We start from the raw sequence: 25631 nt of genomic DNA, 5'->3' as shown, positions 1-25631 counted from the left end.
GTCATTAACAGTAATATTGCTTTTTTCATCACCTTCCCAGAGATATGCATACTGCCATAGAATAACATTTTTTTTTCCAATTCAAGAACCAATAATAAAAAAAAAGAGCACAGACACATACAGAGAAACTATATATATATATAATTATCTCGTATATGCGATAGAAGTTATACATTTCCATACGTTTTTTTCTCTTTTCGTATTTATTTCCAATCCCAAAATGGGAACTTTGCATTTTCCATGCATCCTTCATCTTAGTATTCTTCACATTTCATACCCCTCTCTAATTTTTCAATATATATATATATATATATATATATATATATATATATATATATATATATATATTCCTCATACTTCAGAAATTGTTTCAGAGGTATTCTTTTTATTTCTATACAACGAGTGGGTAGCGAGGTAATATTGACAATTTCTGTGTACATGTACCATGGGAAAAAACACAAAACAAAACAAAACAAAACAAGCGTCATAAGTTTCCACTACTTGTAGAGAATAGCTCTGTGTTCAAATATTCACTCATTCATCTATTTAGGCTCCAAGTAGTTTCAGCTTCTGATAAGTCCAAGTCCCATAAAATTTGCACAATAATAATAATAATAATAATAATAGCGAAGGATTATAACTGTTTCTCAGTTTCCCTTTAAATTGCACTCTTTCTTTCTTTTTGTTTCCCCTTTCCTTAACCTCTACTGTATGCCAAACTCTACATCCCCGCTGTCTAGTAGATCAAATCCTCCATATCATTGTTAGATACATCGCCAAGACGTAAACTTTTTCCACTCATACCAGCCCGAGCCGTTCTTGTTCGTGATCGCGCCACTGAACGGAGTAATTCCTGACGCCACGCCTCTTCTTCTCTTATTTCATCCTCATTCACTTTTTCTTTTTCGCGTTTCCTCTTTTCCTCCGTACCTCTTACTTCACTAGACTTCCCATCCGGAGAAACCTCAACACTTGCGGCACAACTCTCTACCGAGTCCGCTACTGCTATTGCAGCTCTTGGTGTCGGAAGAAGTACTGTCATATTTGTAGAAGACAAGGACTGCGATGGCAATGGAGTGACTTGTCCGCCATTTACTGTATGATTATGATTATCATTATTATTATTATTATTGCAACGAGCGGATGGATCACTACTCGCAGATGTGGTTCGTGCGGATGTCGAGTATGAAAGACCGGAGAGACCCCCATTTTCGGGTTCCCCATGCGAAGAATTCACCGATTCACTACCCACATATTTAATCCAGCGCTGTGCATTACTGCTGCTGCCGGTCCTCTGTGCCTCGCCGCGGCGCAATAAACTCTGCTTGTACACCTCCCACTCCTCCTCCTCCTCAAACAACGGTGTGTCCAGCGCAAGATGATTCCCACGCAGCGGTGTGGAGGTAGGCGTAAAGTGCACATCCCCCGCCTCCGGTTCCCCACTAATCCCATCTCCACCACTCTGCGCACTATAAAAACTCTTACTGCTGCTACTATCGGTTGTACTTGCGGTGTGGGCGAGGGGTGTTGGGTGCAGTGGCGGGAGTCGACGGCGCAGGCTCACCGCACCGCCGCCCACCATTGGCCGTCCAACTGTTAAGGACGACGTGCACGGCGAGGCCACAGTTGTACTTGTCCCACTACTGGCATTACTCGCATGCGGCGGAAATGTAGAAGAAAGAGGAATGCGTGTGTCGTTGTTGGTGATGGGTCGTCTTCCTGCAGCGTTGGCGGAATTGCAGGAACGTGAATTGCTGTTTAATTGTGAGGTGAGGGATGAAAGGCGAGGACGGGCTCCCGCACAGGAAGTTTGTGGTCGTGTGTATAATGGTCGTGTTTCATCCTCTACGGCAGCGTCCAGGGCATCAAAGCCACACTCACGTATACACTGTTGTAGAAACATGTACTCATCACATAAAGATACATTAAGGGGATCCACATGGTTAATATCAGCTGTCGTTGTTGTTTCAAGAAGAGATGAATCTTCTTTATGCTGTTCTGCGTGGTTATCTGGTGAATTCGGTTGTATCAATATTGCCTTACTCGCAGAGGATTGAGCACGCGAATTATTTTCATCAAAGGGGATGTCATTTAGGTACTGAAGATCTGGCATGAGAGAACGTACAAACTCGCGAAATGAGGTTGAGGCAGAAAAACTTTTTTCTGTCGCATTAGATGATTCTTCTTGAGAATTATAATATGATATTTCTACCGGATTTCCTTGTAATGTTAAAAACTTTACTTTTCGTAACAGTGGAAGACACCTTAGCAACATATTACTATCATGAATTTCATTTCCTTCAAAGTCCACTACTTCCAACGTATCACTCAAGTCCAATAAGGGTGTAATATCTCGAACCGAGTTAAAGGAAGCATATAACTCTTCTAGTAAAGGAGCACAGGCACCAATTCCACGTAAACATCCTATACGTGAACCTCGAATCCAAAGTCGTTTTAAATTCATAAATTTTGTTCCAAGTAATCTTATCTGTGGAATACGTGAGTTATTTAACCTGAGTGAATGTAAGAGAGGCATTCTCTCACTTATTGTATCTACTCCTAATGTACGTACGGCATCTAAATGCATTTCAGCCGTAAGTACCAAATGAAGATCTTCCCAACCTGTCCACTCACGTAGCATATCATCTGTCAAAAATTCTCCAAAAACCGTACTGGTATCAAATTCCTCTTTATTTTTTCCATAAAACTCATCTGCATTACTGGTAGCTGCCACCTCAGAAGAGACACTCCGTTCTGTCAAGGGAGCAAACCGAGATAATAACAAGTTTGAATTATTATCGCCATTAGAACTAGAGAAAGGAATTTCTGCTTGTGTATAACTATTAGCAGTTAATTTACTCTCAACAGAAGGAACAAGAGGTCGCACTGGATGTAATACATTCTCACTTTTATTATCTCTACTTGTTGATGGATGTTCCTTCGCGAAATAACTCTTTGATCCTCTAGGAGAGATAGAATCGGAACCTTCTTGTCCTCTTTGAGTCTTCGGGTTTTCTGGATGTTCCTGTTGCTCGTGTTCTTCGTGTTTTCCTTGTTGTCTCTTAGGGAGAGGGGAGAGTTTACTACTGTGTGAGTAGTTCTTACCGGATCGTACGGTCAAACGATCATTCCCACCTTTTCTTTTTTGTTTTCCACTTTCTTGTTGTTGTTCATGTTGTTCTTTTATCCCCTGTCTTGCATGAGGCGATTGATGTTCTTGGTTCATATTGTCTCACACACACACACACACGCTTTACTGTAATGTGTATGTATGTATATTTGTGTGTTGGGTCAATTAGAAATATAAATGGAAACGCTGGTAAAGTAATAGTATCAATAGAGGAGAATGTGTACTCTGACGCCAGTACAGAATGGTATATCCTTGTTTTTTTCCGTTTTCAAATTTCTTTTTTGTTGTTGTTCCTTTCGTTGTTGCCTTTTTGTTTTCCTTTTATTCCTTCTTCTTCCTCCCTAGTAAACTCCTTCACTTGTTTATTTTTTTTCTTCTGTCGTTTTGTTTGTTCTTGCTAGACACTCAGTTCCCTTTTTTTTCTTTTGTTTTCCTTTGCGCGACGTAATCGTGGTGTTTACAAGAAACAGGAAATAAAAACCTTCTCTTTCTTTAACTCACTCGTTTTCTTTTTTCTTTTTGATATTAATTCTTTGCTTGTTCTATCTCCACCGATGCCCTCTTGCCTGATACTCGGCGGTGCTTGAAGTCCATAGTAAAAAGAAGAAACAAAAAAGAAAAAAGAAAACATATGTTTATTGTCAAGAGTTCATATTCAACCTCGGACATACATACATACCATAGAAATATGCATCTATACATATATCTATAAACAAAGAGAGGGAAACAGATAAAGACTTTTTCCAGGCATGAGAATTCGAAACATGATGAGAAGCAAAAGGAAAATAAGAAAAAAAAAAACACATGAAAAAGAGAAAGAGTTGAAAAATAGAAAAAGAAATAATACCAGCTATACATTTTCGGGTAACTTTTCTTTTTTTTTTCCTTGTTCTTGTTTCTACTTTTTTTTTTTAGTAATAGTAGTTGTTGTTGTTTTGTTTCTTCTTTTTGTTCCAAGCCAATTTACTATACATGAAAGATGTCTGTCTGTGTGTGTAATCCATTCTTTTTCTTTTTCTTCTTTCTTACGGTTCCAGTGGTAGTTGTACAGTGTCTTTGTGTGATGGCAGTAGTGATAGTTATAGCGTAGTTGCGTCACATCAAGTAAGTAATTGAGTGAGTATGAGTATTGGTTTGCATATATATATATATATATATATATATATATATATATATATATGGCGAGTCACATAATACACACAGAAAGGATAGATCTGAATATGGTCGCACAAATAAAGAAATAGATAAATAATGAAAAAGTATGACATTTAGTCTCTTATTTATGACATGTGTGTCTCTCTCTCTCTTTCTCTTTGTTGGTGGTATATACTTTTTCTTTTTTTTCTTTTTCTTCACTCTTGGAAGTTTCCTCCTATTTTCTTTTTCATTCTTCTCAACTCTCTCTTTATCTCTTCCAATCACATACAGACACACACACACACACACTTTCTCTCTCTCTTTCATTCATTCTTTCTTGTTTAATCTCTTTTCCATTGCTTCTCTGCATTTCTGTATTTACATTTCCACCTATTCACTTCTTTTATCCAGATTCTCAGCAATGTAGACGCCCTCGCCGCTAACAGTAAGAATTTCAGCCGGAATGTACCGTCGCTTTGAGCGGCGAACATTCTTTTGTGCCTCTGCCATCTCCTTCTCCATCTTTGACCGCGCGGCATCGCGAATGGCATGTTCTCGCTGAACGTGTTCTTTTAATAATCCATACGGTGGTGGTGTCGCTGCGGCTGCGGCTTTTTCTCTCGCTGCCTTTTCTTTTTCCGCCGCTACTGCAGCTGCGGTTGTGGATGTGGTGTTGGTGTCGGTGCCGGTTTCTCGTTCCTCGCCGGTATCTGCGAATTCCTCCCCTCGGAATGGATTTGTTTCTTGTTTCTTGTATAAATAGTGTGCCCAGAACATTTGAATTGTACGAGCCGCACTGTCGAGGAGTTTACTTTGCCAAGCGCCCTCTTCGCATATTTCCGCCAGTTTGGCTCGAGCGTAGGCTTCATTCTTAAGGCCTGCACGGCGTTCCACTCCTGCGATTTGACGTTGAATGCGGCGAAGTGTCTTAAATACGCGGAAGGCACGTTGAATCGTACTGACTTTGGCGTTAAAGTAGTCTGTGGTGATCTTTCGTGTTTCCTTCTCCAATCCATCCCACTTATACCGTACAAATCGTTGAATAATACCAGCATTGTGATCAAAATTATTTTCACGTAATCCATCACGTTTCCACTGCATGCGATCTTGTACTTCTGGTTGTGCTAGCGTTGCCTCCCATTTTGCCTCACGGGCCCGCATAGCGTCATTAATAACTTTAGCCTCTTCCACCGTTGGTGGTCCGGGGTAATAACGGTGTTTTCGAAACTGCAATGATGATTCACGACTCTTTCCAGATGATGACTTGGTATCACTTGTTGTGACCAGCATTTCTGGTAATCCCTGTTGCGACGCCGCCGTCGCCGCCCCACGTTTTCGCCATGGGAAGTATACCTTCCTTCGTCGTTTTAGTGGAAACGGTAGTTTCTCCGGTGCACTCGCACCTTCTTCCGCAAACACATTCGCACGATTACTGCGATACCAGCGATAGGCACGTTGCACTTTTATAACGGCTTCCTCAAAGCGTTTACGCTGCCATGTCATCATGGTTCCATAATCGCGTAGTCGCTCAGCCACCATGTTTTCACGTCGACTGACCACCCACTCATCCAATATCTTTTGCAAGGAGCGTCGAAGCCAAATAGCGCGAAGACGACGCCACCAGCATTGAATCATGATGGCACGTCTTGTACGTACTTCAAAGTAGTTTCGTTCATTACGTAAACGACGACGCGTTAAAATACCGCGCCACACACGTGCGACTTGTGTTTGTGCCCAATGTTCTCTTGGACCCGCAACAGATAAATCATTGCGGTACTTTGGCCCCGGCCGCGATGGTGGTTTATATCGGCCCATTAACATGGACGGTGGAACTGGTGGGGAGTAGAGTGTTTGCATGGGAAACATAACGTTTTCATACATGCTGTCAAACACCGAGTGGGGAGCTAAGGCATTCGCTGCGGTCACTGCGGGACCCAACATCTCTTCTTTTTTTTTTGTTCTTTTCTTTGTTTTCCTTTCTCGGTATTGTTATGTTCCCTGCCTTGGGAAAGCTTTGGTGGTTTTTGGGGTGTTTATTCAAACACCAAACAGTTCTTTTATATTTATATTTATATTTATTTTTCTTCCGATTGGACCGAATGGTCTTTCGACGTCGTTGTATATAATAGAAGAACAGATAGATATAAAGGAAGGAAGAAAAGAGAGAAAAAGAAGAAGTGTATTTGTGTACAACAAGAGAGAAACAGAAAAGTACAAACAATCAAGAGAGGAAAAAAAAAAGAAAACAAATTAACATACACGTATTTTTCTCATTTTCATCCTCTCTGGCAGACAGAGAGAGGGCTATACAGACAAACAGTAATACAATAAAGGAAAAAAAACAAGAGATATGAAGAAAAGAAAGAATGTGTCTCTAAAGACCAACCTTTTTTGTTGGATTGTCTCTTTTTTTCCATTTCGTAATATCTCTCAAGCATAATAGAGTGAAGAAGTAAAAAAAAAAGAGTCTGTCCAGAGGAAACATAAATAAATATAACAAAACCCTGCACAGAATTAAGTTTTTCTTTTTCGTTTTCCCTGGTGTCATATTTCCCGATGGCTCAGTTCAGTTCACTATTTAAAAAAACATAAATAAGAATAACAATATCGATAAAATAAATAAATACCAACACTAAAAAATAATAATAACAATAATTATAACCCTCATAAAAAGAATCATGATCCCTCTCTTCCTTTTTTTCCCCCTTTCTTGCTCTTCCCTACGGTTTCAGTCTCAGTCGTGTGGCAAATCCCAGAACAAAGTGGTATAACATGTTAACAGCCACACGAGGTGAACGGTAGTTATCAACAACTGGGTTTAATTCACTCAAATCCATCATTCTCACATGTGGATTCTTACCAGCCGCAAAACACATATTAAAAGCATCCTGCGCACTCAGTCCAACCGCAGCGGGGCAACTCACTCCAGGCACATCCGCAGAACACACCGAGTCAATATCAAATGAGAAAAAAGTATTATTACCAGTTAACCGGAATGCCTCTTCCAAAGCCACCACAGACCCTTTACTCTGCACCTCGCGAAGCCAGACGAGATGCCCTTGATGATCCTTCACATATTGTACATGTACCGCACTGCACTGCGATCCTTGACAGGCAAACTCTACAAAACGATTTCCTGCAAAGCTTTCTTCTTCCAGTAATTCACGAAAGGGAGTTCCACTGTGTACTTTTCCATCCGCCAGACGAGGACGAACATCCAAATGGGCATCAATGTTAATAATACCCACATCTCCAGAAAAGTGTCGCAGCATAGCTCTCCCATTAGGTGCTGACTGATCATTTCCACCTCCGATAACAAATGGAAGAGATCCATGTTTAAGCACTTCAGCCACTTTTTCTTCCAATAATTTATGTGCCATTTCCAATGTATCACCTTTAACATCACCGGCATCATATAACTTTACTTCAGAAGCATCCACACCAAATTCCAGATTGTTTACAGGACCCAATTTAGGTAAAAAGGTTCGAAATGCCTCGGGTCCTTTGGCAGCACCAGCACGTCCACCATTACGTTGACATCCCTCATCATACGGGAATCCAATAATCACAATATGTGCATCTTCTGCACGTTGTGCTGTAAAAAGAGCTCCTAGACGTTGATCATCCGAGCGTGCAGCCATTTGTTCTTTTCTTTTTCTGATTCTTCGTGTTTTCTTCGCTGATATTTTATTACCTCCCTTTTTTTTCGTTTTCTTGTAATTGTTTTTTTTTTTGCTTTGCTTGTGGGTGTAGATGGGGTTGTTTCAAACCTACCCAATATCGCCTTCCTATGAATACGATAAAAATAAAACCTTGTTCTTATATAGTAAGAGAAATATATATATATTAAAACAAAGAACAAAAATAACACCATAACAAATTATCATTACAAAAAAAAAAGAAAAAAAAACGAGTTAAAAAAAAAGAGCAAAACACAGTAACCCATTTATAAAAATAATTCAACCAAAAAAGTAAAAAAAAAAAGAGCAAATACACACAAACTCAAATAACCTCTAGTATATGTTTTCTTTTTTTTTCTTTCTTCTTCTTTCCCTCACAAGAACCTACACTGAAAGTATAATTCCCATCAAAATTACTTTAACGCCCCTTTTCCCGCCGCAACCACCCACGCTGGGCAAAAAACCGTTTTCTGCTTTGTTGAGAAAGTTCGATCTTCTGTCTCTTTTCCTTCTCCGTTGGGGTTGGTGTTGGTGAGTACGATGACGCCGAGCGCTGGGTCGCCGCCCCCATCTCACCAGCCGCATCCCCGACTTCACTGTTTAGAACAGGACGCAACGAGTCGAGTGGAATTCCACTCTCTTCCAATAATTTCTCTACACGATGGCGTGAAACGTGAGGAAAGTCTCCCTGCACAAGAGTTGTGGCGGCTTGTAAATCGGTTGGTTCCATTAATAGTATTTGTTCATAAGTAGCGAGTTTCGGTGGTCCTGTGTTACCCATCACTGTTGGTGAGCCACCTCGAATAATGGATGTGGATAAGATATCACTTTGATTTAGATGCTTATTTATTTTACCCTTCATAATGCATAGTGATTGTTGTTCAATACCTTCCACCGCCTCACCAGCCAAACTCGCTATAACACAACGCACCATCTCTTCCTGTTCCTCCACTCTTGCCAAACGACGTTGTTCTTCTAATTGCTGCTGTGTTAGGGCAATTTGCGTTCTCACCAAATCTGCCGCCCGCACACGTTTATAGGGACGTCCATCAGAGAAACGCGGTAAACGATGCAGAAATGATGGAGCTACTTGTTGCATAAAAGTACGACGTACAATGAAAAGACGAAGTAATTCCCGCATCTTTTCCACCTGCGCCGCCCGCTGAAGACTCTTCCACTCCGAATCATCCACATCTATTGATTGAGAAGAAGTGAATAAGGGAGGAACTAATCCTGTTGGTGGTGTACATGCCCTATTTCCATCATTAGCAAGATTGCGAAGTTGTGTTGTATACACTCGATCTTTACCTCCTTCTGTATCATGTATACTACCCTTTTCATTTTCATTGATACCGTTATTATAATTATAATCATTATTATTATTATTATTATTATTATTATTATTATTATTATTATTATTATTATTATTATTAGTATTATTATTATTATTATTATTATTAGTATTATTATTATTATTATTATTATTATTATTATCGCTATCAGTATCATCACTATCATCCTGCTCTTCGCTAAAACCACTAGAACCAACGGAGACACTATCACCACCAGCACCACCATTAAGTAACCACCAACCATTACTATTTTCTTCTTGTGTACTTTTAAAGCCTCTACTATCCTCACGTTCAGAAAGATTCATACTAGAAGCATTTTGATAACCTTGATGCCTTCTTTTTTCATCATAATTATTTTCACACACGCCATCTCGTGGAATTTGAATACCCAAATTCTTACACAACCTTTTTAATGCCTTGTAACCCATAGTCATTACCTTATCTGGCGTTAACTCTGTCAAAGACCCTTTTATTGTTTTATTACAGTTGGAGAGAATACTACTTGTTGCATTCCTTACTGGTAGTGGTGGAAGTCCCTGAGGAGCTACTGGACGTTGAGGTGAAATATCTACTATTGTATTATTGGTATTATTCAAAATTTTTTCACTATTAACAGTTTTATCAGTTTGCATATCATCTTGTTGTAATCTAGAAGTCATATTTCTAACATCAGCGACTATACTACTTGCTGATGTCCAATCTAGTTGAGTGGCACAATCTGTTAGTGAAAAAGAAGTTCCCTCTACCGTACCTTCACCAGATCCCACCGGCATTGGGAGTGAGGGGCTTCGTGAAACTGCCATTTGACGATTTTGGGATAATTGCGTGTAAACTCCAATATTATTATTATCATCCTCTTGAGAAGAAGTAGAAGAATCATTATCCAGAATGAAATTATTGTCTACTCCAAGATTAAAAGTTTGCTCATGAAGAGGAATTGTACCGGAATCTTCGTCATATAAATTTGGAATTCGTACATCTTCTACGTCTTCACATGAAGAAATTTCATCCACATCAATCACCTGAGTTTCTACACCACTCCTGGTATTCTCACTATACACCATTGAATGCATATCACCACCCAAAAGATTACTCGAATAGAGTGGAGCTGATTCTTTATTCAGCTCCTGCGTTAAAGCTTTTAAGCCAAAATCTTCAAAAGGCAACATACCAAATGGACTAGTAATAATTTGAGCCCCAACAGTATCATTATCACCATTATCTTCATCATTGCATAAAGGAGGAGTTGCCGCTTCCGAATATTCTATTAATTCATCATTATTAATATCATTATTATCATTGTCTTCATTATCATTAACACCACTGTGTACTTCTCCTGCACCAGGAGGTTCAACAATGTGTTCATCTGTATGATAATTAGATGTGAGAGGCCTTGACAAACGTATCAATCTCTCAGACATGCGATGAAGCAAAGAATCATAGGATAGATTATTTTCTTTCGGTTGAGAAATCATATTTTGTTCCTTCTGTTGTATTATATCTATTTCTTTTCTGTATTCCTCTGATATTTGCATCTCTTTATTCCCACGGCTTCCTCTCTCAGACGCCGTAATATCACTAAGACTTGGTACTTCTGTGGTTGATAATAATACTGCAACTTCCCCATTATTACCAGATAGAGGTGATATATCTGTTGTATTTAATAATGAAGATGGACGAATACTATTTCGAATGGCTTCACTATCTCTTGGTTCAGGACAAACTAAATTTCCAACATTATCAGTTGGTAATGTATTATTTACGTTCACAACTTGATGAGCATCATCTAGAAAAGGTTTTGGGACTGAAGAAGTTAATGCAGGAGCCGTACTAACATTAACAATTACATTTATTTTTTCATTCAATTTTGCAGGATGTAACTCAATACACAATTTCGGTTCTTGTGCAAGTTGTAAAGCCAACTCTCGAGCCATAGTGTTTTTAGGGCAAGTTTGATCTTCTGGAATTTTTTCAAGAGCAAAATGAATTTTTTCCTGTAATGCTTGTAGACCTTTATTATAATATGAAAGAGATTTATCTAATGATATACGCATATTTTTCTGCAAATTTTCATACTCTTCTTTCCATTTATCAACTAATTCCATTTCATAAACATCTTTTTCTGTTTGTGGTGTCACTATAGAAGAATCTGAAAGATGCTGTAATACTACTTCTTCAGAAGCGATTTCCCATTCGTCAGCAAAATGATTTTCTCCAGTTATCTCTACATTTGCACCTACTGAAAGTGAGGCAAGAGGAACACATTCCCGATGGCAATAATTTATTGAATCGTTATGAGAACTACCAAAAAGTGTATTTGTAGATGACGACCAAGAAGATGATCGGTGTGGTGTTATTGAATTTAAAATACCTTCTTGTATCCCATTAATAACATGTTCATTTCTAGATGGTGTTATGGCATTTGTTACACTAGATACTATAGGTTCACTACTACACCGTTGTGGTGAAGATTGTATTTCTACTGCTTCATTCCTATTTTTGTACCCGTGAAAGGCAAACTGACGCATAAACTGAGAAGCTGTGTGTCCATCAAAATCACCAAAACGACGTGTGGTTTTATTATCTGTTATCACAGTCTTTGATAAGACAATAGTGTCACTAGAACTTCCACACTGTGATGCTTTTTTATTATTCTTGTTCTTCTTTTTCGTCTGTTCTCGTCCGTGTTTTCCAGCTAATCGCTTCCATTTGCATATACCTTTCCATAACTCTCTTCGCTGCTGTAAAGAAGCCCGATTTCCGAGAAGTTTCTCCACGTCATCTTCACATGTTACTTGAGCTGCCAGTTCATCCATGTGTTGTGTTCCACTTGATTCAATCAATTTTGCGGTGTAACCCTGCAATTGCAGAGGTGATAAGAACTGTACTAAGGTGCTTGATAACGTAAGGGCAATGCGAGGCGGTTCTACTACAGATGTAATTATCCTTTCCTCGTTTGTCTCCTCTGCTAATGGCGGTGTAGAGTCTAACGCGTTAGGGCTACTTTTTTCTTTTTCTGCCTCATGTGTGGAGAAATCTGACATGTCCATGCATAGCAAACTCCCACTATCCAGTGTGCATGCATTCATATTAGCAGTACACGTGGATGAAACGAAAAAAAAAAAAAAGAATGAAAAAGAAAGAAAGAAAATAGAGAGCAAATTTTGTTTAGTACAGGGAAATTCTATTGTATTCCAATTTTCTTTTACTGAATGGGGTTTACTCAGTACTCGTAATCGCCAACTTCTCAACTCGGCATTGTTTTTTTTTTTTCATTCTCTCTAGCAGGTATTGAAAAAGCAAAAAGGAGAAAAAAGGGAAATGGGAGCACGGGGGAAAAACATAATGGAAATTGGTATATGGCTAAAGAAGTCGTTCTTTAATAAGCTTGATAACGCTCATAGGAAATGAATAATCATAGAAAGTAAAAAAAAACTTTTCCCCCTTGTATTTCCTTCATCTAATTCTTTCCACTGAGAACACTTTACTATACGCATACCATCAACAGCCATCTTTTCTTTTTTCTGTATTTAATGTTTTTCTCCTTTTGTTCTTCGTTTTTTTTTGTTTTTCTTGGCAATTGTGGTGAATTACTGCGCACACTCAAATACATACAAAAAGGTGGAGAGAGTTATGCATCAAAAGGCACAAACAAACAAACGAAAACAAAACTATCAAAATAAATAAATAAAAACAAGTCAAAGGAGAAATAAATGAAATATCTTTTTCTTTTTTTTATTTTCCACTGGGGTTTTCGATATCTCTCACTCCATATTTCTTTCTCCCATAGTTCCATTTTTTTGTTTTTTTGCACACTCTATTAATCTTTCTTTATTTTTTTGTATTTTTTCTTTTTTGTTATTTCTAACATTGAAGTCATATGGTCAGCAGTTAATCCTTTTTCTATGCTCTAGTGTTACTCTTTCAGGAATTCAGGCCGTACTTAAGTGCCTCATTTGCGTTCAGTTCACAAATATCAGCATCTATTTCTTTCATCTCTAGCAAAGCATCGCCAATAGCCCTTGTAAGATCTTGTTCCATCAATCTTCTCTCTAGTGCTTTCATAGGGTTACGTTTATGGAAGCGTCTTCTAATCTCAGGTCCTGCAGCTATAACAACCGGTTCTGTTTCATCATCTGCAGCGTTTTGTCTATCAGCTTTCTGTTCTTGATGTAATTGACGCAATTCTTCTTTTAAATCCTGAACTTGTTTTTTCAATGCATTAAAGCGTTCTTTTAACTTGTACCGTTTATCTATTTCACCATAACGTACACGGTTAGCTCCTGTAAATTTCACCGGCTTCTCTGGCACCTCACCAAATTGAAAAATCTGTCCAAGTCGTTCCTTTTCTGCTGCCGTCATGACCGGTCGTTTAAACTGCGGTGGTTTGGGTGGACTCCTGGCGCGTGCCTCCCGCCGAATAACGCTCTCCTTCTTCTTGTGTGGCATGGCCTCTAGCCGATATCGGGCAATGTCCTCCGGCGTGGGCCGCTGCGGGAGCCCCACACGTGGGCGGGGGATCATGGCGCGGGACTTTGGGACGGGCTTCGGGTGGACCTGCGCCCTTTCGCTGGCGGCCCGGGCCTCCGCCATCGCCCGGAGTCGCTGCTGGAGTTCGGGGTCGAGGGTGGAGGGTTTGGCCGGGCGGACGTAACACTTGTGGAGGGCGTCGCCAGCCGCCGTCCCGCGGCCAAAGGCCCGCACCACCGCATCCGTATCCCACTCCATTTTTCTCCTTCTACCTATTTTTTTTTATCAGTGGGGTTGGGAAAACGTATCTGTAGACGACGATCTGTAGAGTGTGTGTTTGTCTGTGTTCGGACTAGATCGATAGATAAAGAGAGAGAGAAAGAGAAAAAGAGAAGAAAAAATAAGAATAATGGTGGAAAGGGTAGAGGCAAGAAGGGGAAGGGGTTGAAATAGATGCGGAGGTTGAGTAATATATATATATATATATATATATAGCATCAGGGATGGTGCTTATTTTCTCTTACCACTTGGGTGGGTAACCGTATCATCTTTACTTTTTCTTCCCTTTTTTACTAGAGTCGAAAGTTCACCCTTTTTTCTTCCTTTTTTTCTTTCATCCATTCTCAGAAAAAACACAAACAAACGGAAACAAAACAAACACGCATCGAGATAGAAAAGCGCATATATACCACACGCACTCATAAGAGTAATAAATACACGGATACAGAACATCATAATGTTACTTTTTTTTTGTTTTTCTCCTTTTTCTTTAATTCCTCTGTACTTTCCTCTTTTAATAATGTTGCAAATCTAGTATGTATTCAAGTCGCTTTGACGCATTTTTTGTGAGGAATCGCGACCACATTTTATGAATCATAAAAGAGAACCATACCCGTCGTCCAAAGATTGATCCAATGGTAAGCAACATCAAAGAATACGCGGGATACATGATAGCAATGTATAAAAAGCGATATAACCATGGGCCATTTTTCCAGCCACTGTCTTCTGGTAAGCCAAGAAAGCCACTATCCACACACCCACGAATAATGGGACGTACAAAAAATACTGCCGCACTACCTGTAATGGAAAAAATAATGCAAATAAGAATTTGTTCTTTTAATGGGAGTTTAAACAAGCTACCTTTCATTGGAACACCCTTAACATACACAACATCCTTATGAGTACGCCAATCCTTTCGCATTGGACCTCGTGCAGCAGTGGCAGTAGTGGATTCCCCAGCCACGGCTCCACCAATGCGATTAGTTGCAGCAGTTTTGGCTTCCTGTGTTGTGCTGCAATTACGGACAGAGGCTTTCTGCGGAAAGCGAGCCATTTGCCCTGCGCTTCGGGCACTCAAACGACGCTGCATGTTAAGGACAAAAAAGAAAAATGCAAATTAATACCAAAAAAAAAGGGGGCCCAGGAACTCAATGTCACTCGAATAGAGAACAATATAATGTTTATTGTCTCTCCAATTTTTATTTTCCCTCTCTTTGTTTTTTGGCCTCCTAATTTGTGCGTGTCTAGTTGTAGAAATAAGAAGTGTGTTGCTCGAAAGCAGCTGAATTCACTACGCTGTGAGCCGTACAATCCTATATAGTCTAGCTATGTACTCTCTCTTTTAGAGTATTGGAGGAAAGGAATAAAAAAATTAAAATAAAACAATTCAATATTCACAAACAAGAAAACTAAAAAAAAAAAATGTCAATTGTTGCTCTTTTAGTCGTTGTTGTTAATAAATAAATATTTAATCAACAAAATCATATTTAAGACGAGAACTGAGAACACGCCACACAATCCAGGAAGCTTTCAAGAAAAAAGAAAACAAGAATAATAATAAAGTCATATAAAATGTGTTGATCTTCAGCACAATTCACTCCAAAAAGCAAAAAAAAAAACAGCAATGACCAGAAAAGAAGAAGCCGTATTATCTCAACAAACATGTCCTTTCTTTTTGTTATTGATACCTTTTTTTTTCCATTTCTTCTTTGTATTCTTATCCTTTTTTTCCTTTTTTCCTTTTTTTTCGTGGGGGGAAACCAAATCACAATTGGTCCAGGAATTCCCCAGCCAAGCGGAGTGCATCATCCAGGGCAACATCTGTGTTAGTTACCGATTCACTTAACACATTCTCTGTTTGCTGTTCGTGTGTGTGAGACTCCAATCGAGTTCGCATCGCCTGCGCATCCCTACTTGTCTCCTCTCCATCAAGAGCATCAGCGTCAGGCATAACACTACCTACAGCAGCGCGGTGATTCGCTCCCTGTACACTTCGGCTTCGAGCACGACTCTTCCATAGTTCCTGCAATTCTTCCAGCGCTGCCCGATCCTCCTCAGACATTTCTTGAGGAGAAATGTAGTATTTTTGATCGGCCTCACGCTCTGCTTTTTCCTCGGCGGAGATGATAACTCGTGGTACAACTCCAGCAGAAAGTACGCCATCATGATCTGGATAAACGAACAAACGCTCCCCGCTGAGTTTGTGGTGCGAAACAATCATAATACCTGCCGCATCCGAAGAGGAAGTTGGCTGATCTAATCCCTGAGAAGCAGAACCTGAAGTAGTAGCCGCTGTTGCAGTTGCAACATTAGCAGTTTTAGCAGCAGCAGTATTAGTTGTAGTATCCAAATTACTACGATTAGAAGCTGATGAAGGGAAATGACGTTCCTGTGATGTACTTGTTACCTCTCTCAATGGTGGAAGGATTGGTCCCTCACCCTCCCGCTCCGCCTCAATATCGCCCACAAACTGCGATAATCCCTCCGCCCGCACATAATTTCGAAATGCGGTTCGCCATATTGCAACCTTACGCGGTAAAACAACACACTCCTCACGGCTTCGCGGCTGACGCAAATCGGAGAGTGTCACTTGTTGACCAGGTGAATACGAAATAGCAGCAGGTGTGTTAAGATGCACGAAACCACTACCTTTTCCCATCCCTCTTCTTGTTCGTTCTAATGATCTCTTGAACTAAATTTCACTGTTTTAAGAAGAAATATACCACAAAGAAAAAGGCCTTTAAATAAAATAAAAATAAAAGGGGGAAAGAAAATATATTTTTAAACAGCTTCTAGCGTCTTTCTCCCGTGTCCAGGTAGTAAAAAAATAAAAGGAAGATCAAAATAATATTCAAAATAAATAAATAAAACGATAAATTTCTTTTTTTAAAAAAGAAAGATTTTTTGTTTCTTGGAGTGTGGGAAAAAGGTTTGCTAAACTGTACAGGATAAAGTATGATACACTACATATTAGTACCTATCATTAGAAAATGACAAATTGAATATCAGAAAATCAATCTGATTCATATGAAACGTTGTCGGTGGTTGATAATGTAGGAGGTGCCACAGCATCTGGAGTATCAAGCCACTCTGGTTGATATCCATCTGCTTGCATCTTTGCTTTTATAGCCACATCTGGCACTCGTAATGCAAGCATATCAAAGTATCCTCGTAATCGTGGATGCGTAGACATTGTATATCCTCCAAGTAATGGCATTGGTGGAGGAGGGGGTGGAACAAAACCTGGTGGTGGCTGCAGCAACAAAACAGGAGATGGTCCCGCTATCGCAGAGATTTGCGGTACTACAGTCACGCCACTAGTGTTTCGCTCTATCGTAACACCTGGAGGAGGAGGAGGACCCTGACGATTAAGTTGTTGATGCAATAATGATGATGGAGGAGGAGGTGGTGGTGGTCCGTGGCGATTGCCTACTGAAGTTAAGAGCCCTGGCATAGGCGGCGGAATATTTCGATCGGTGATAGTTAAATTACCTAAATTGTTAGCCACATTCTGTGTATGGGATGATGGAGATGCGGCAGAAAAAGGTGCCGCTGAGGTTTCTGTTTCATCAAATTCATTATCAACACTATTAAGTTTATACTCGAGAAGTGCAGTAAGGGATTCGAGACGCTGAAGTGAACGGCTTGTCTCAAATAGTTTGGCATCACACTGAGCGGCAAATCGGTTTAAAAATTGTACTGTTGATATGAGAAACCTATTAACTGTATCTGCAGTTCGCATAAATTCTTCTTCCCTTTGGGCCTGTGCTAGTGCCCGAGTTGTCATTTTTGTAAGATTTTGTAATCTTCTACACTGGGTTATATATATAATATGTGTATGTATGTGTTGTCGTACGCTACAATGCACCTATCTCTGAAGATAAGAGATGAGATGAGACATGCAGTACAAAACCAAAGAAAAAGAAATATTGAAGAAAAAGTAAATAAGGCATGCAGAAAGTAACAATAAAAAATGATACAAATAAAAAATCAGGAGGCGAATCCCTCACCCCTCAGATTTAATCCAAAAAAGGAAAAAAAAAAAGAAAAACAAATAAACAATAACAAAAAGAAATGCAATAATAATAAAACAGGGAGAAAAAAAGACAACTGCTGAACCACCCTATCTCAACTGCATTTTTTGTTTTCTTTTCTCATTTTCAGTTATACCAGAATGTCGAGAGAAAAAAGCGGAACAGACTTATACATATGACATACACATATATGTATATACATGTACACATATGCCACGTAAATTCTATCTATGAAACTCAGAGACAATTTTATTGCAGTTCATGTTGGGCCAATCCCTCCACATACTCATCAAGAATATCTCCAACTTCTTGAAAAACTTCCTGAAATACATCATCCACAAGAGTATCCGTGAGACGTTGTGCAAATACTTGCTCTGTAACATTTGAAGTATTCCATTGTTTCTCAGTGTAATGAATATACTCATGATTTTCTTTTTGAAAAGAACGTAAACGTTCCACAATAGCACGTGGCATTTCACCGCGGCGATGCTGACTACGTGGTATTCGTTTCGTTTTAGTTTCTACTGTTTCTATTACTTCTTTCGGATCTGCAATAGTAACTCTTCGTCTAGACCGCTTTGACAGGGTAGAGGCACGCAATACTCTTTCCTTTTCTTCCTCTTCTTCACTCAAATTATTATTATTATGATGCAAATCACGCTCTTCTATAGCCTCTAATTCGCGATCCATTGCACCAAATTGCCGTTGAAGACGGCTTACTAGTAGAATTTCATCTTCCTCATCACTTATATCCTCCAAAATATCATGCGCGTGCTGAACGATACGACCTACATCAGTTTTTTCTAGAGTGGTATTCATTGATACATTTTGCTTTTCAATTTTCTTCTTGTTGAGTTCATTATTATTAGTATCATCTGCAACACCACCTCTTCCTCCCTGTTCAACTCGTCGCATTATTTTTGGAGAATCTGGTGGTGGACTATGTTCTTCCTTCACAATACTATCTAGAATAGATCGATGATCTTGTAACATACGCTCTACACAAGATGCTACTTCCATAAGAGCCTCATCTGAAAGCGATTTAGAAGGAACTAATAATGATTGTCCTTTTTGATTGTCAGAATCTGCTTTTCGAGCATTACGCAATTCAGGTGGTATCATTGACTGTGACTGGGATTGAGATCCAGTAGAGTTAAAATGAATGTTTGGAGTATCAGTGGAACCAAATTGTGGAACGGCACGTGGAGTAGGAAGTCGTTCTTGTGGTGGTGGTAGTATAGGTGGGGGTATAGCTGCACTCGTTTTAGCTGCTAACAGTGCAGAAGCGTGTCGAATTGCTTCCATTGGAACTCGTGGTACTTCCGCTGCGGCTTTCGGTTTTGCTTTTGGTGCAAAAGTTCCACGAGAACGTGTAGTAGAATTAAGTATTGCACGTGGATGGGTAGCATCAACTGGGGCAGTGTGTGAACGATCTAACTGATGTAAAACAGGAAAACTATCATGACACGTGTTCCTCATTTCATCCACTTTGGCTATTGCAGCAGGTATATTTAGTGGTCCTGGTTTAGCGTAAACTTCATTTCCAGTTTTAGAACCTTGTTGCTGTTCTGTACGATCACCACCATTCTGATTTGATACGTCTTTCGGTCGTGGCATTACTTGTGGAATTGGACAGTGACGACGACTTCGTTGTGGGCTGAGGGAATGTTGCTGCCTAACTTGTCCTCCATTAGCTTCATCAATACCAGAGAGATGATACCGTTGGTCATCACTAGAATCAATCATAACTGCATCACTGTGGTTCATATCATCATCGTACACTTCATTTCCTTCTCTATCTTCCCATTCATGTCCAGTAACATGTTTCCTATAATATGGTAGTGGTACCGATGATGCTGGTGATTCCGTACGCCTATGAGTGTGGTTATACTCATAACGCTCCCGCACGGGTTCTCTTAGATGAGCCAAAAGATCTCTGTTTTTTGGTGGTCTTGACATTCTTTGAATAAATTTAGATTCTTCTTCCCGAGTGGCAAATCGCCTTCGGTGTGGCACCCCCGCAGTAGGCATCATTGCTGCCTTTGCTGTTGTTGTATTACCACGTCTGTTCGCTCGTCGCTGCGATGTTGTTTTTACGCCTCTCTCCACGCCTGTTGTTACTTGTATGGGCGATGTGACTGGGGGCGGTATCTTCGCTAGTGCGCCCTTGTACATTAAAGCTTCTAAGCCAACACTTTCAATCATCTCTGCCACATCCGCAGCGGCCACACGCTGCACGAGGTTTAAAAATTTAAAGCGATTAAGAAGAATGGCATGTTCTGTGGGCGGCAGTTGGGAGAGATGTGCCAGCAGCGTACTGGGCTCAGTGTCATTAGACATAAAGATAACCAGGTAGAATAGGGAATAGTGGAAGGAGAAGAAAGAAGAAGAGGATGAGGAAGAAAGAGAAGCTTTTGACTTCTCTTTACTTCTTTTCCTATTATTTTCGTTTTTTTTTTTTGCCCCCACCTCTCTACGCCCTCTAGAAGGTCTTTTAGAGAAAAAAAATAACACGAGAAAAAAAAAGAGTAAACAGGAAATGAGGGGAAAAGAAAGAGTTGGATTATAGAAGTTGTAGAGGTAAGATAGCAAGAAATATAAACACAAAGAATAGTATAAAAAAAAAGAAAAGGCACACAAGCACGAACTAATAAAGAAAAGGATTTTTTTTAAGAATGGGGGAAAAAGGAATGAAAAACATCACAGTTCTCAGACATGTACAACTTCCCGTCCATTGCGTTACAGGTGTAAAGTGAAGAATAGGAAAAAAAAAGCAAAAAGAAACCCAAAGAACCTTGCGTCTGTCGTGCTATTTCTCTTCCTTTTTTGTCGTCCTGATACTATAAACAACTTCTCATTTGTTTTTTTCTCTTTCCTTCGTTCCTTCAGAAGCTGTTTTATTCTCTCCCATATTCCTTCTATCATAGTACTTCTTCTTCACCTCTCATCCTTACACGGACGTGTCATGTCGTTTCCATGAAAATACTGTTGTTACAGTTGTTTCAACTTCCTTTAAACCTCATCTTTTTTTTCCTTTCTTTCATTTATCATTCATTTACTTCTTTTTCAAGCTGTGTGACGTAAATATATTTCGTTTATTTACCCCAATATATATATATATATATATATATATATATTCCCCCCATTCGGTGATTCACTTTTTTTTTAAAGAAATCATTCACGTCAATCATTGACGGTTAACTTTGTAAGCGTGTACACGTCCACACCTTGCAGCTCACACTCTGCTATATCTTAGATCGATGAATTAAAAATTTTTTTGATCCTTTGCTGTTTAACGACAAGTAAAGATCTCTTTCTTTCTCTCTTTCTCTCTCTCTCTCTGTCATCCACACACACACACGGTCACTATGTCCTTCTTTCTAACTCTCTTCCTCCCTCTTTTTTTTTTTGCTTCTCTCTTTATATATATATATATATATATATAATCTCTTAGCTATTCCAATTACTGCTGTTTGCACTCCTGTTGTTGTCCCCGAGAGTTCGCGGCCCCACCTCGGCCCACATGTGCCCCACGACCTCTGTGTGCAGGTTTACGTCTGTCATCATCGTCCTCATCATCGTCATCCTCCTCATCGTCTTCCTCATCCATGTCAATATCACTGCCACCATCGGGTGCCTCACCAGTATAGCAGTTTGCAGCACAAGGAATAATGCTGGTGTGCAGCAGTTGGAGCAGTTGCTCAATCTGCTCATCATCGGCTTCATCCTCTTCATCTTCCTCATCATCGTCATTATCATCATTTCCACTCTTCTTTTCGAGAAAGATATTAAAAAAAGAGGGACGGGGAACAGTTACAGTTGTCGTCTTGGCCAGCTTCCCACGCTTTCCACCAACCTTCTTTCTGACCTTCTCTACTGTCACGTTTTTTCCTTCCTTCCATGTAAGCGGGGAGCGGACAATGCTTACACCCCCCTCTTTCTGCACAAGACCAAGCATCAGCGACTCTTCTTCAATGAACTCATTAGGTTCAAATACAAAGACGACAGCAAAGCTTCCATATCCTCCTTCCACCACACCAGAGCGAACATCTGTCAGATGCTTAAGAACATCCCTATCGTGTTCTTCAATCAAGGAAGCAGAAAGCAAATGGTGTTCCAAAACACGAAGCCAGAATCCTGGAAGGCCTTTTTCTGTATCTTTTTCTGTAGTAACAATATCCACTTTACCTTCATGCTCACTGGGGAATCCCTTTTTAACTTCTTCCTCAGTCGGCTCACTGGCGCCTGTAACTATCTCCTTACGGCGTTCGTATAGTGGCACATAGAGTTCATCGTACTTGCGACGAAGCTCCATTTCTTTTTCTTCAAAGTTTTTGTTGAGCTTTTCATATTCCTCATGATAGTACATAAGAACCTGTGCACGTTCGCGGATACGTTCAGGAAGCTTATTCATAAATTCTGCAGAATAATTGGGATTAAAGTACTTCTGGTAAGATGTTGACATGTCACCATCATGCATCATTTCTTCTTCTTCGTCATGCTCATGAACTGCTCTGCGCTTTGCTGGCATTTTTTGTCGCTTCACCTTCCTTACGTTTCTTTCGTTTTACTTTCCCTTAAGGGTGTTACTGTAAAAAAAAAAAATAATAAAATAAAATAAAAAGATCAAAAGAAAATACATAAGCAGAAGAAAGAAACATCATAAAGAAAAAATAATTCCTTGACATTCGCATATATTTACACTTTCTTTTCCGAATTTCTAAGAGTCAGAGAAAGAAGAAAATACTCCTTATTATTCGTATTTGTGCTTTCCTTTTATTTTTATTTTTTGTTTCTCAACACACATTTGTCACAACAACAACAACAAAAAAACATGTGGCTCCACGCACACAGAGAGAGAAAAACACATATATGCCTTTCTACGTGTTAGTTTCCTTAAACGTTTTTTTTTTCTTTATTTAAAAACAGTTACTCCTTGTATTTTTTTTCTTTTTTTTTGGTCTTTTTTTTCCGTCTTATCACACGCTTTCCTTTTCTCTCTCTCTCTCGAACATTCTTAAAGAATCGCTTTCATCCACTCTCTCCATTAATAAAGTTCCCTTGGCGCTTCTACAGGATGTGGACCCCTACACACATACACACACATACAGAACCTAACACACTAATCCTCCCTTTTCCCTTTCCCTTTATTGTTTCTCTTCGCCTCTACAGCGTGTAGATGTGGAATGTGTCTCAAAGAAAGAAAGAAAGAAAGAAAGAGAGAGAGAGGTCCTGCACTACTAACCACCACTACCATCATCACTTCATCCACCACTTTATCCCATATTCACCACGTCATCTCCGTTTGCCTCTTCATCCACGATGTGTTCCTCTGGCGCCTCTCCAATGATGTGCGTCTCCGCGTAGACCCGTGTGCGGCGCCGCTCGAGTGCCATTCGCTCCCGTGCGGCGCGGAAGATGTCCTCGCGGGGGCGGAACTCCGTCTCGCGGGTGCGGAGATCCAAAATGGGCGCCTCCGCGTACCCGAACTCGGCGGCCGCAAGTGTGAGATTGACGCGGCGGGCATCATACACATTGTCGGGGCCAACGAGGGAGTAGAGCAGCATGGTGGCGCGGTAGGCGGCGTAGGCGGCGTTTTGCACGGCAAACTGCTTCTTGTGTAGCGATTGCATTTTTTGTACGGAGAGTAGATAGCGTGTGGCAGAGGGCAGTTGAGGCATGGGCTCAAGTTTAATATGAAGTCGTTTGGCGGGGGTTTGGAGGTGTGGAAGAGCCGCTTGTAATTCATTTTGGCGCAGCAGCAGAATAATGTGTTGATACATGACTTTTGGAGGAGCTGTCATACTCCCATGAGACGATGTACCACCACCACCATTATTATTATTATTATTATTATTATTATTATTATTATTACCAGCAGAAGTATGTGTATGCTTTGAAGTATTTCCTTTTGATCCTTTGCGATCCATTACGGGAGGAGGTGTACGTGAGCGGCGTCGCATGGCTGGATCCAGTGCTTCATCCTTATAAGCAGCTGGTGTAAGTACATCACTTACAAATTGAGTAAAGTTCACAATATCCACCATTATGTCATATTGAACAAAAATAGTACCCCTTTGTGGTACAAGACCAAAGGCAGAAAGTAACACCACACGATCTTTTTTCCTGTTACTTGAAGATTCTTGATGAGAGGATTCTGCAATAATCTTGTCAAATTGAGCACATAATTGTCGTCGATCCTCATCATTATCTTGCACCGAAGCATAGGAACTACTGCCCTCATAATCTGTAAGTAACATCAGTGATGATGGCAATTCCCCTAACGCATAGAGCACATCATACATAAATTGAGTAGCCTCTTTGGTGGCGAAGTGCACAACAACACCTTGTCCAGAACGGAGATTCATTAAAAGTGTATACAATGTTTGAAATCGGCGATTGCCCTCCACAACAGCGTAGTGCATTGTAACAGGGGAACGCATTATAGCAGTAGCAGCAGAAACAACCTCTGTTTCTTGTTTATTATTGCCGTTACCATAGCCACTAATAGGAGTATTATTATTATTATTATTATTATTATTATTATTATTATTATTATTATTATTATCATTATCATTGGTATTAATAGTAGTATTGTTCTCTCCTTCCAAGGCAGGTGCTGCGGTCGTCAAAGTGTCGGCCAGAGGAGCAAAAAGTGCTTTATGCGAAGTTGCAATCACAGCAGCCATACGCACATGACCCAAACAACGCCAACGTTGTCGGCATAACTTTTCGAAAAACTTTTTACTCTCTTCATCCTTCATGGACTTAATGAAGGTATTTGTACCAGACGGTGATCTCAATATAACTGCATAGGCTCCAATAAATTTCCAAACAGCACTCCGTGCATCTACTGCGAGAAAAGATTGAATAGAACTGATTACAACCACTGTACTTTCACCAAGTTCAGTTGTTACCTCAATATTTTCATCAATTGTTGGATACGTTGGAAATCGAGAACCATCCAAAATAAATGTATGTTTAATGTGGAATGTTTTCTTCATATAAGAGGCTAATGCGGTTGCAATGGCATCATTATCCACAATAAGTAGTAGGGAAGCACCAAGTGAGGTTGGTCCTACATGAAGTGCACGTCTTTGTAATGCTGATAGTGTCACTACAGCAAACACATCCGGTTGATCCACTATTTCCATTCGCTTTACAGAAAATGCCCCTTCTCCATCCATTCCAACATGATCGTCATTATTGCCACTGCTGCTACTGCTAACACCAGTATTATTACTGCTATTATTACTATTGCTGAGATCTCTGATAAGACGTAGTTGATTCTGCCGAAGCTTACGTGGGGCGGCAGGGCAGTGCTTCTGCATATATTCAAGCACTTCAGTGCATAGTGGTAAATCGGTCTGTAATTCATTTTTTGTTTCCTTCGTATTTGTGAAACTACAACGTTGTCTTTGTTTTCGCTGCTGCAGCACAGGCGCAACCTCCTCTGCACGTTTGCGCTTTAAACGTCTCACATCTTCGTCATTTGTGGCGTAACGCAGTAGACGCCGCTGACCGCGTGATAGGGAAGGCATAGATAAAG

At 40.0% G+C, this 25631-nt stretch overlaps 11 protein-coding genes across 11 annotated transcripts; all 11 read right to left on the bottom strand.

Annotated features, from left to right (window-relative positions):
• Window positions 1–736: 736 nt before the first annotated feature.
• On the bottom strand, window positions 737–3226 carry LSM04_005918 (uncharacterized protein; the record flags this gene model as incomplete). The annotated part of the gene is made up of 1 exon (XM_067337275.1): window positions 737–3226. The coding sequence occupies one exon, from the start codon at window positions 3224–3226 to the stop codon at window positions 737–739; it is 2490 nt and encodes an 829-aa protein (XP_067189843.1).
• A 1431-nt stretch (window positions 3227–4657) lies between these two features.
• On the bottom strand, window positions 4658–6208 carry LSM04_002642 (uncharacterized protein; the record flags this gene model as incomplete). The annotated part of the gene is made up of 1 exon (XM_067337274.1): window positions 4658–6208. The coding sequence occupies one exon, from the start codon at window positions 6206–6208 to the stop codon at window positions 4658–4660; it is 1551 nt and encodes a 516-aa protein (XP_067189682.1).
• Window positions 6209–6987: 779 nt separating this feature from the next.
• On the bottom strand, window positions 6988–7908 carry LSM04_005617 (Ureohydrolase; the record flags this gene model as incomplete). Its single annotated transcript, XM_067337273.1, has 1 exon — window positions 6988–7908. The coding sequence occupies one exon, from the start codon at window positions 7906–7908 to the stop codon at window positions 6988–6990; it is 921 nt and encodes a 306-aa protein (XP_067189833.1).
• Window positions 7909–8365: 457 nt separating this feature from the next.
• On the bottom strand, window positions 8366–12349 carry LSM04_008071 (uncharacterized protein; the record flags this gene model as incomplete). Its single annotated transcript, XM_067337272.1, has 1 exon — window positions 8366–12349. The coding sequence occupies one exon, from the start codon at window positions 12347–12349 to the stop codon at window positions 8366–8368; it is 3984 nt and encodes a 1327-aa protein (XP_067189948.1).
• Window positions 12350–13223: 874 nt separating this feature from the next.
• Window positions 13224–14027, bottom strand: LSM04_007509 (uncharacterized protein; the record flags this gene model as incomplete). The annotated part of the gene is made up of 1 exon (XM_067337271.1): window positions 13224–14027. The coding sequence occupies one exon, from the start codon at window positions 14025–14027 to the stop codon at window positions 13224–13226; it is 804 nt and encodes a 267-aa protein (XP_067189921.1).
• Window positions 14028–14562: 535 nt separating this feature from the next.
• LSM04_006682 (uncharacterized protein) lies at window positions 14563–15138 on the bottom strand (the record flags this gene model as incomplete). Its single annotated transcript, XM_067337270.1, has 1 exon — window positions 14563–15138. One exon carries the CDS (start codon window positions 15136–15138, stop codon window positions 14563–14565), a length of 576 nt encoding a protein of 191 aa, XP_067189882.1.
• Window positions 15139–15813: 675 nt separating this feature from the next.
• On the bottom strand, window positions 15814–16707 carry LSM04_003962 (uncharacterized protein; the record flags this gene model as incomplete). The annotated part of the gene is made up of 1 exon (XM_067337269.1): window positions 15814–16707. One exon carries the CDS (start codon window positions 16705–16707, stop codon window positions 15814–15816), a length of 894 nt encoding a protein of 297 aa, XP_067189759.1.
• Window positions 16708–17061: 354 nt separating this feature from the next.
• Window positions 17062–17835, bottom strand: LSM04_008684 (WASH complex subunit 3; the record flags this gene model as incomplete). The annotated part of the gene is made up of 1 exon (XM_067337268.1): window positions 17062–17835. One exon carries the CDS (start codon window positions 17833–17835, stop codon window positions 17062–17064), a length of 774 nt encoding a protein of 257 aa, XP_067189972.1.
• A 496-nt stretch (window positions 17836–18331) lies between these two features.
• On the bottom strand, window positions 18332–20422 carry LSM04_005284 (uncharacterized protein; the record flags this gene model as incomplete). Its single annotated transcript, XM_067337266.1, has 1 exon — window positions 18332–20422. The coding sequence occupies one exon, from the start codon at window positions 20420–20422 to the stop codon at window positions 18332–18334; it is 2091 nt and encodes a 696-aa protein (XP_067189816.1).
• A 1123-nt stretch (window positions 20423–21545) lies between these two features.
• Window positions 21546–22613, bottom strand: LSM04_007728 (Nucleosome assembly protein (NAP); the record flags this gene model as incomplete). Its single annotated transcript, XM_067337265.1, has 1 exon — window positions 21546–22613. One exon carries the CDS (start codon window positions 22611–22613, stop codon window positions 21546–21548), a length of 1068 nt encoding a protein of 355 aa, XP_067189932.1.
• A 745-nt stretch (window positions 22614–23358) lies between these two features.
• On the bottom strand, window positions 23359–25623 carry LSM04_008567 (uncharacterized protein; the record flags this gene model as incomplete). Its single annotated transcript, XM_067337264.1, has 1 exon — window positions 23359–25623. One exon carries the CDS (start codon window positions 25621–25623, stop codon window positions 23359–23361), a length of 2265 nt encoding a protein of 754 aa, XP_067189966.1.
• Window positions 25624–25631: the final 8 nt, after the last annotated feature.

Source organism: Trypanosoma melophagium (assembly GCF_022059095.1).
Source record: "Trypanosoma melophagium isolate St. Kilda chromosome Unknown ctg3segment0, whole genome shotgun sequence".
In the NCBI taxonomy this organism is placed as follows: domain Eukaryota; phylum Euglenozoa; class Kinetoplastea; order Trypanosomatida; family Trypanosomatidae; genus Trypanosoma; species Trypanosoma melophagium.
Note: the sequence above shows the minus strand (reverse complement) of the source record. Positions and strands in the feature narration are given on the sequence as shown.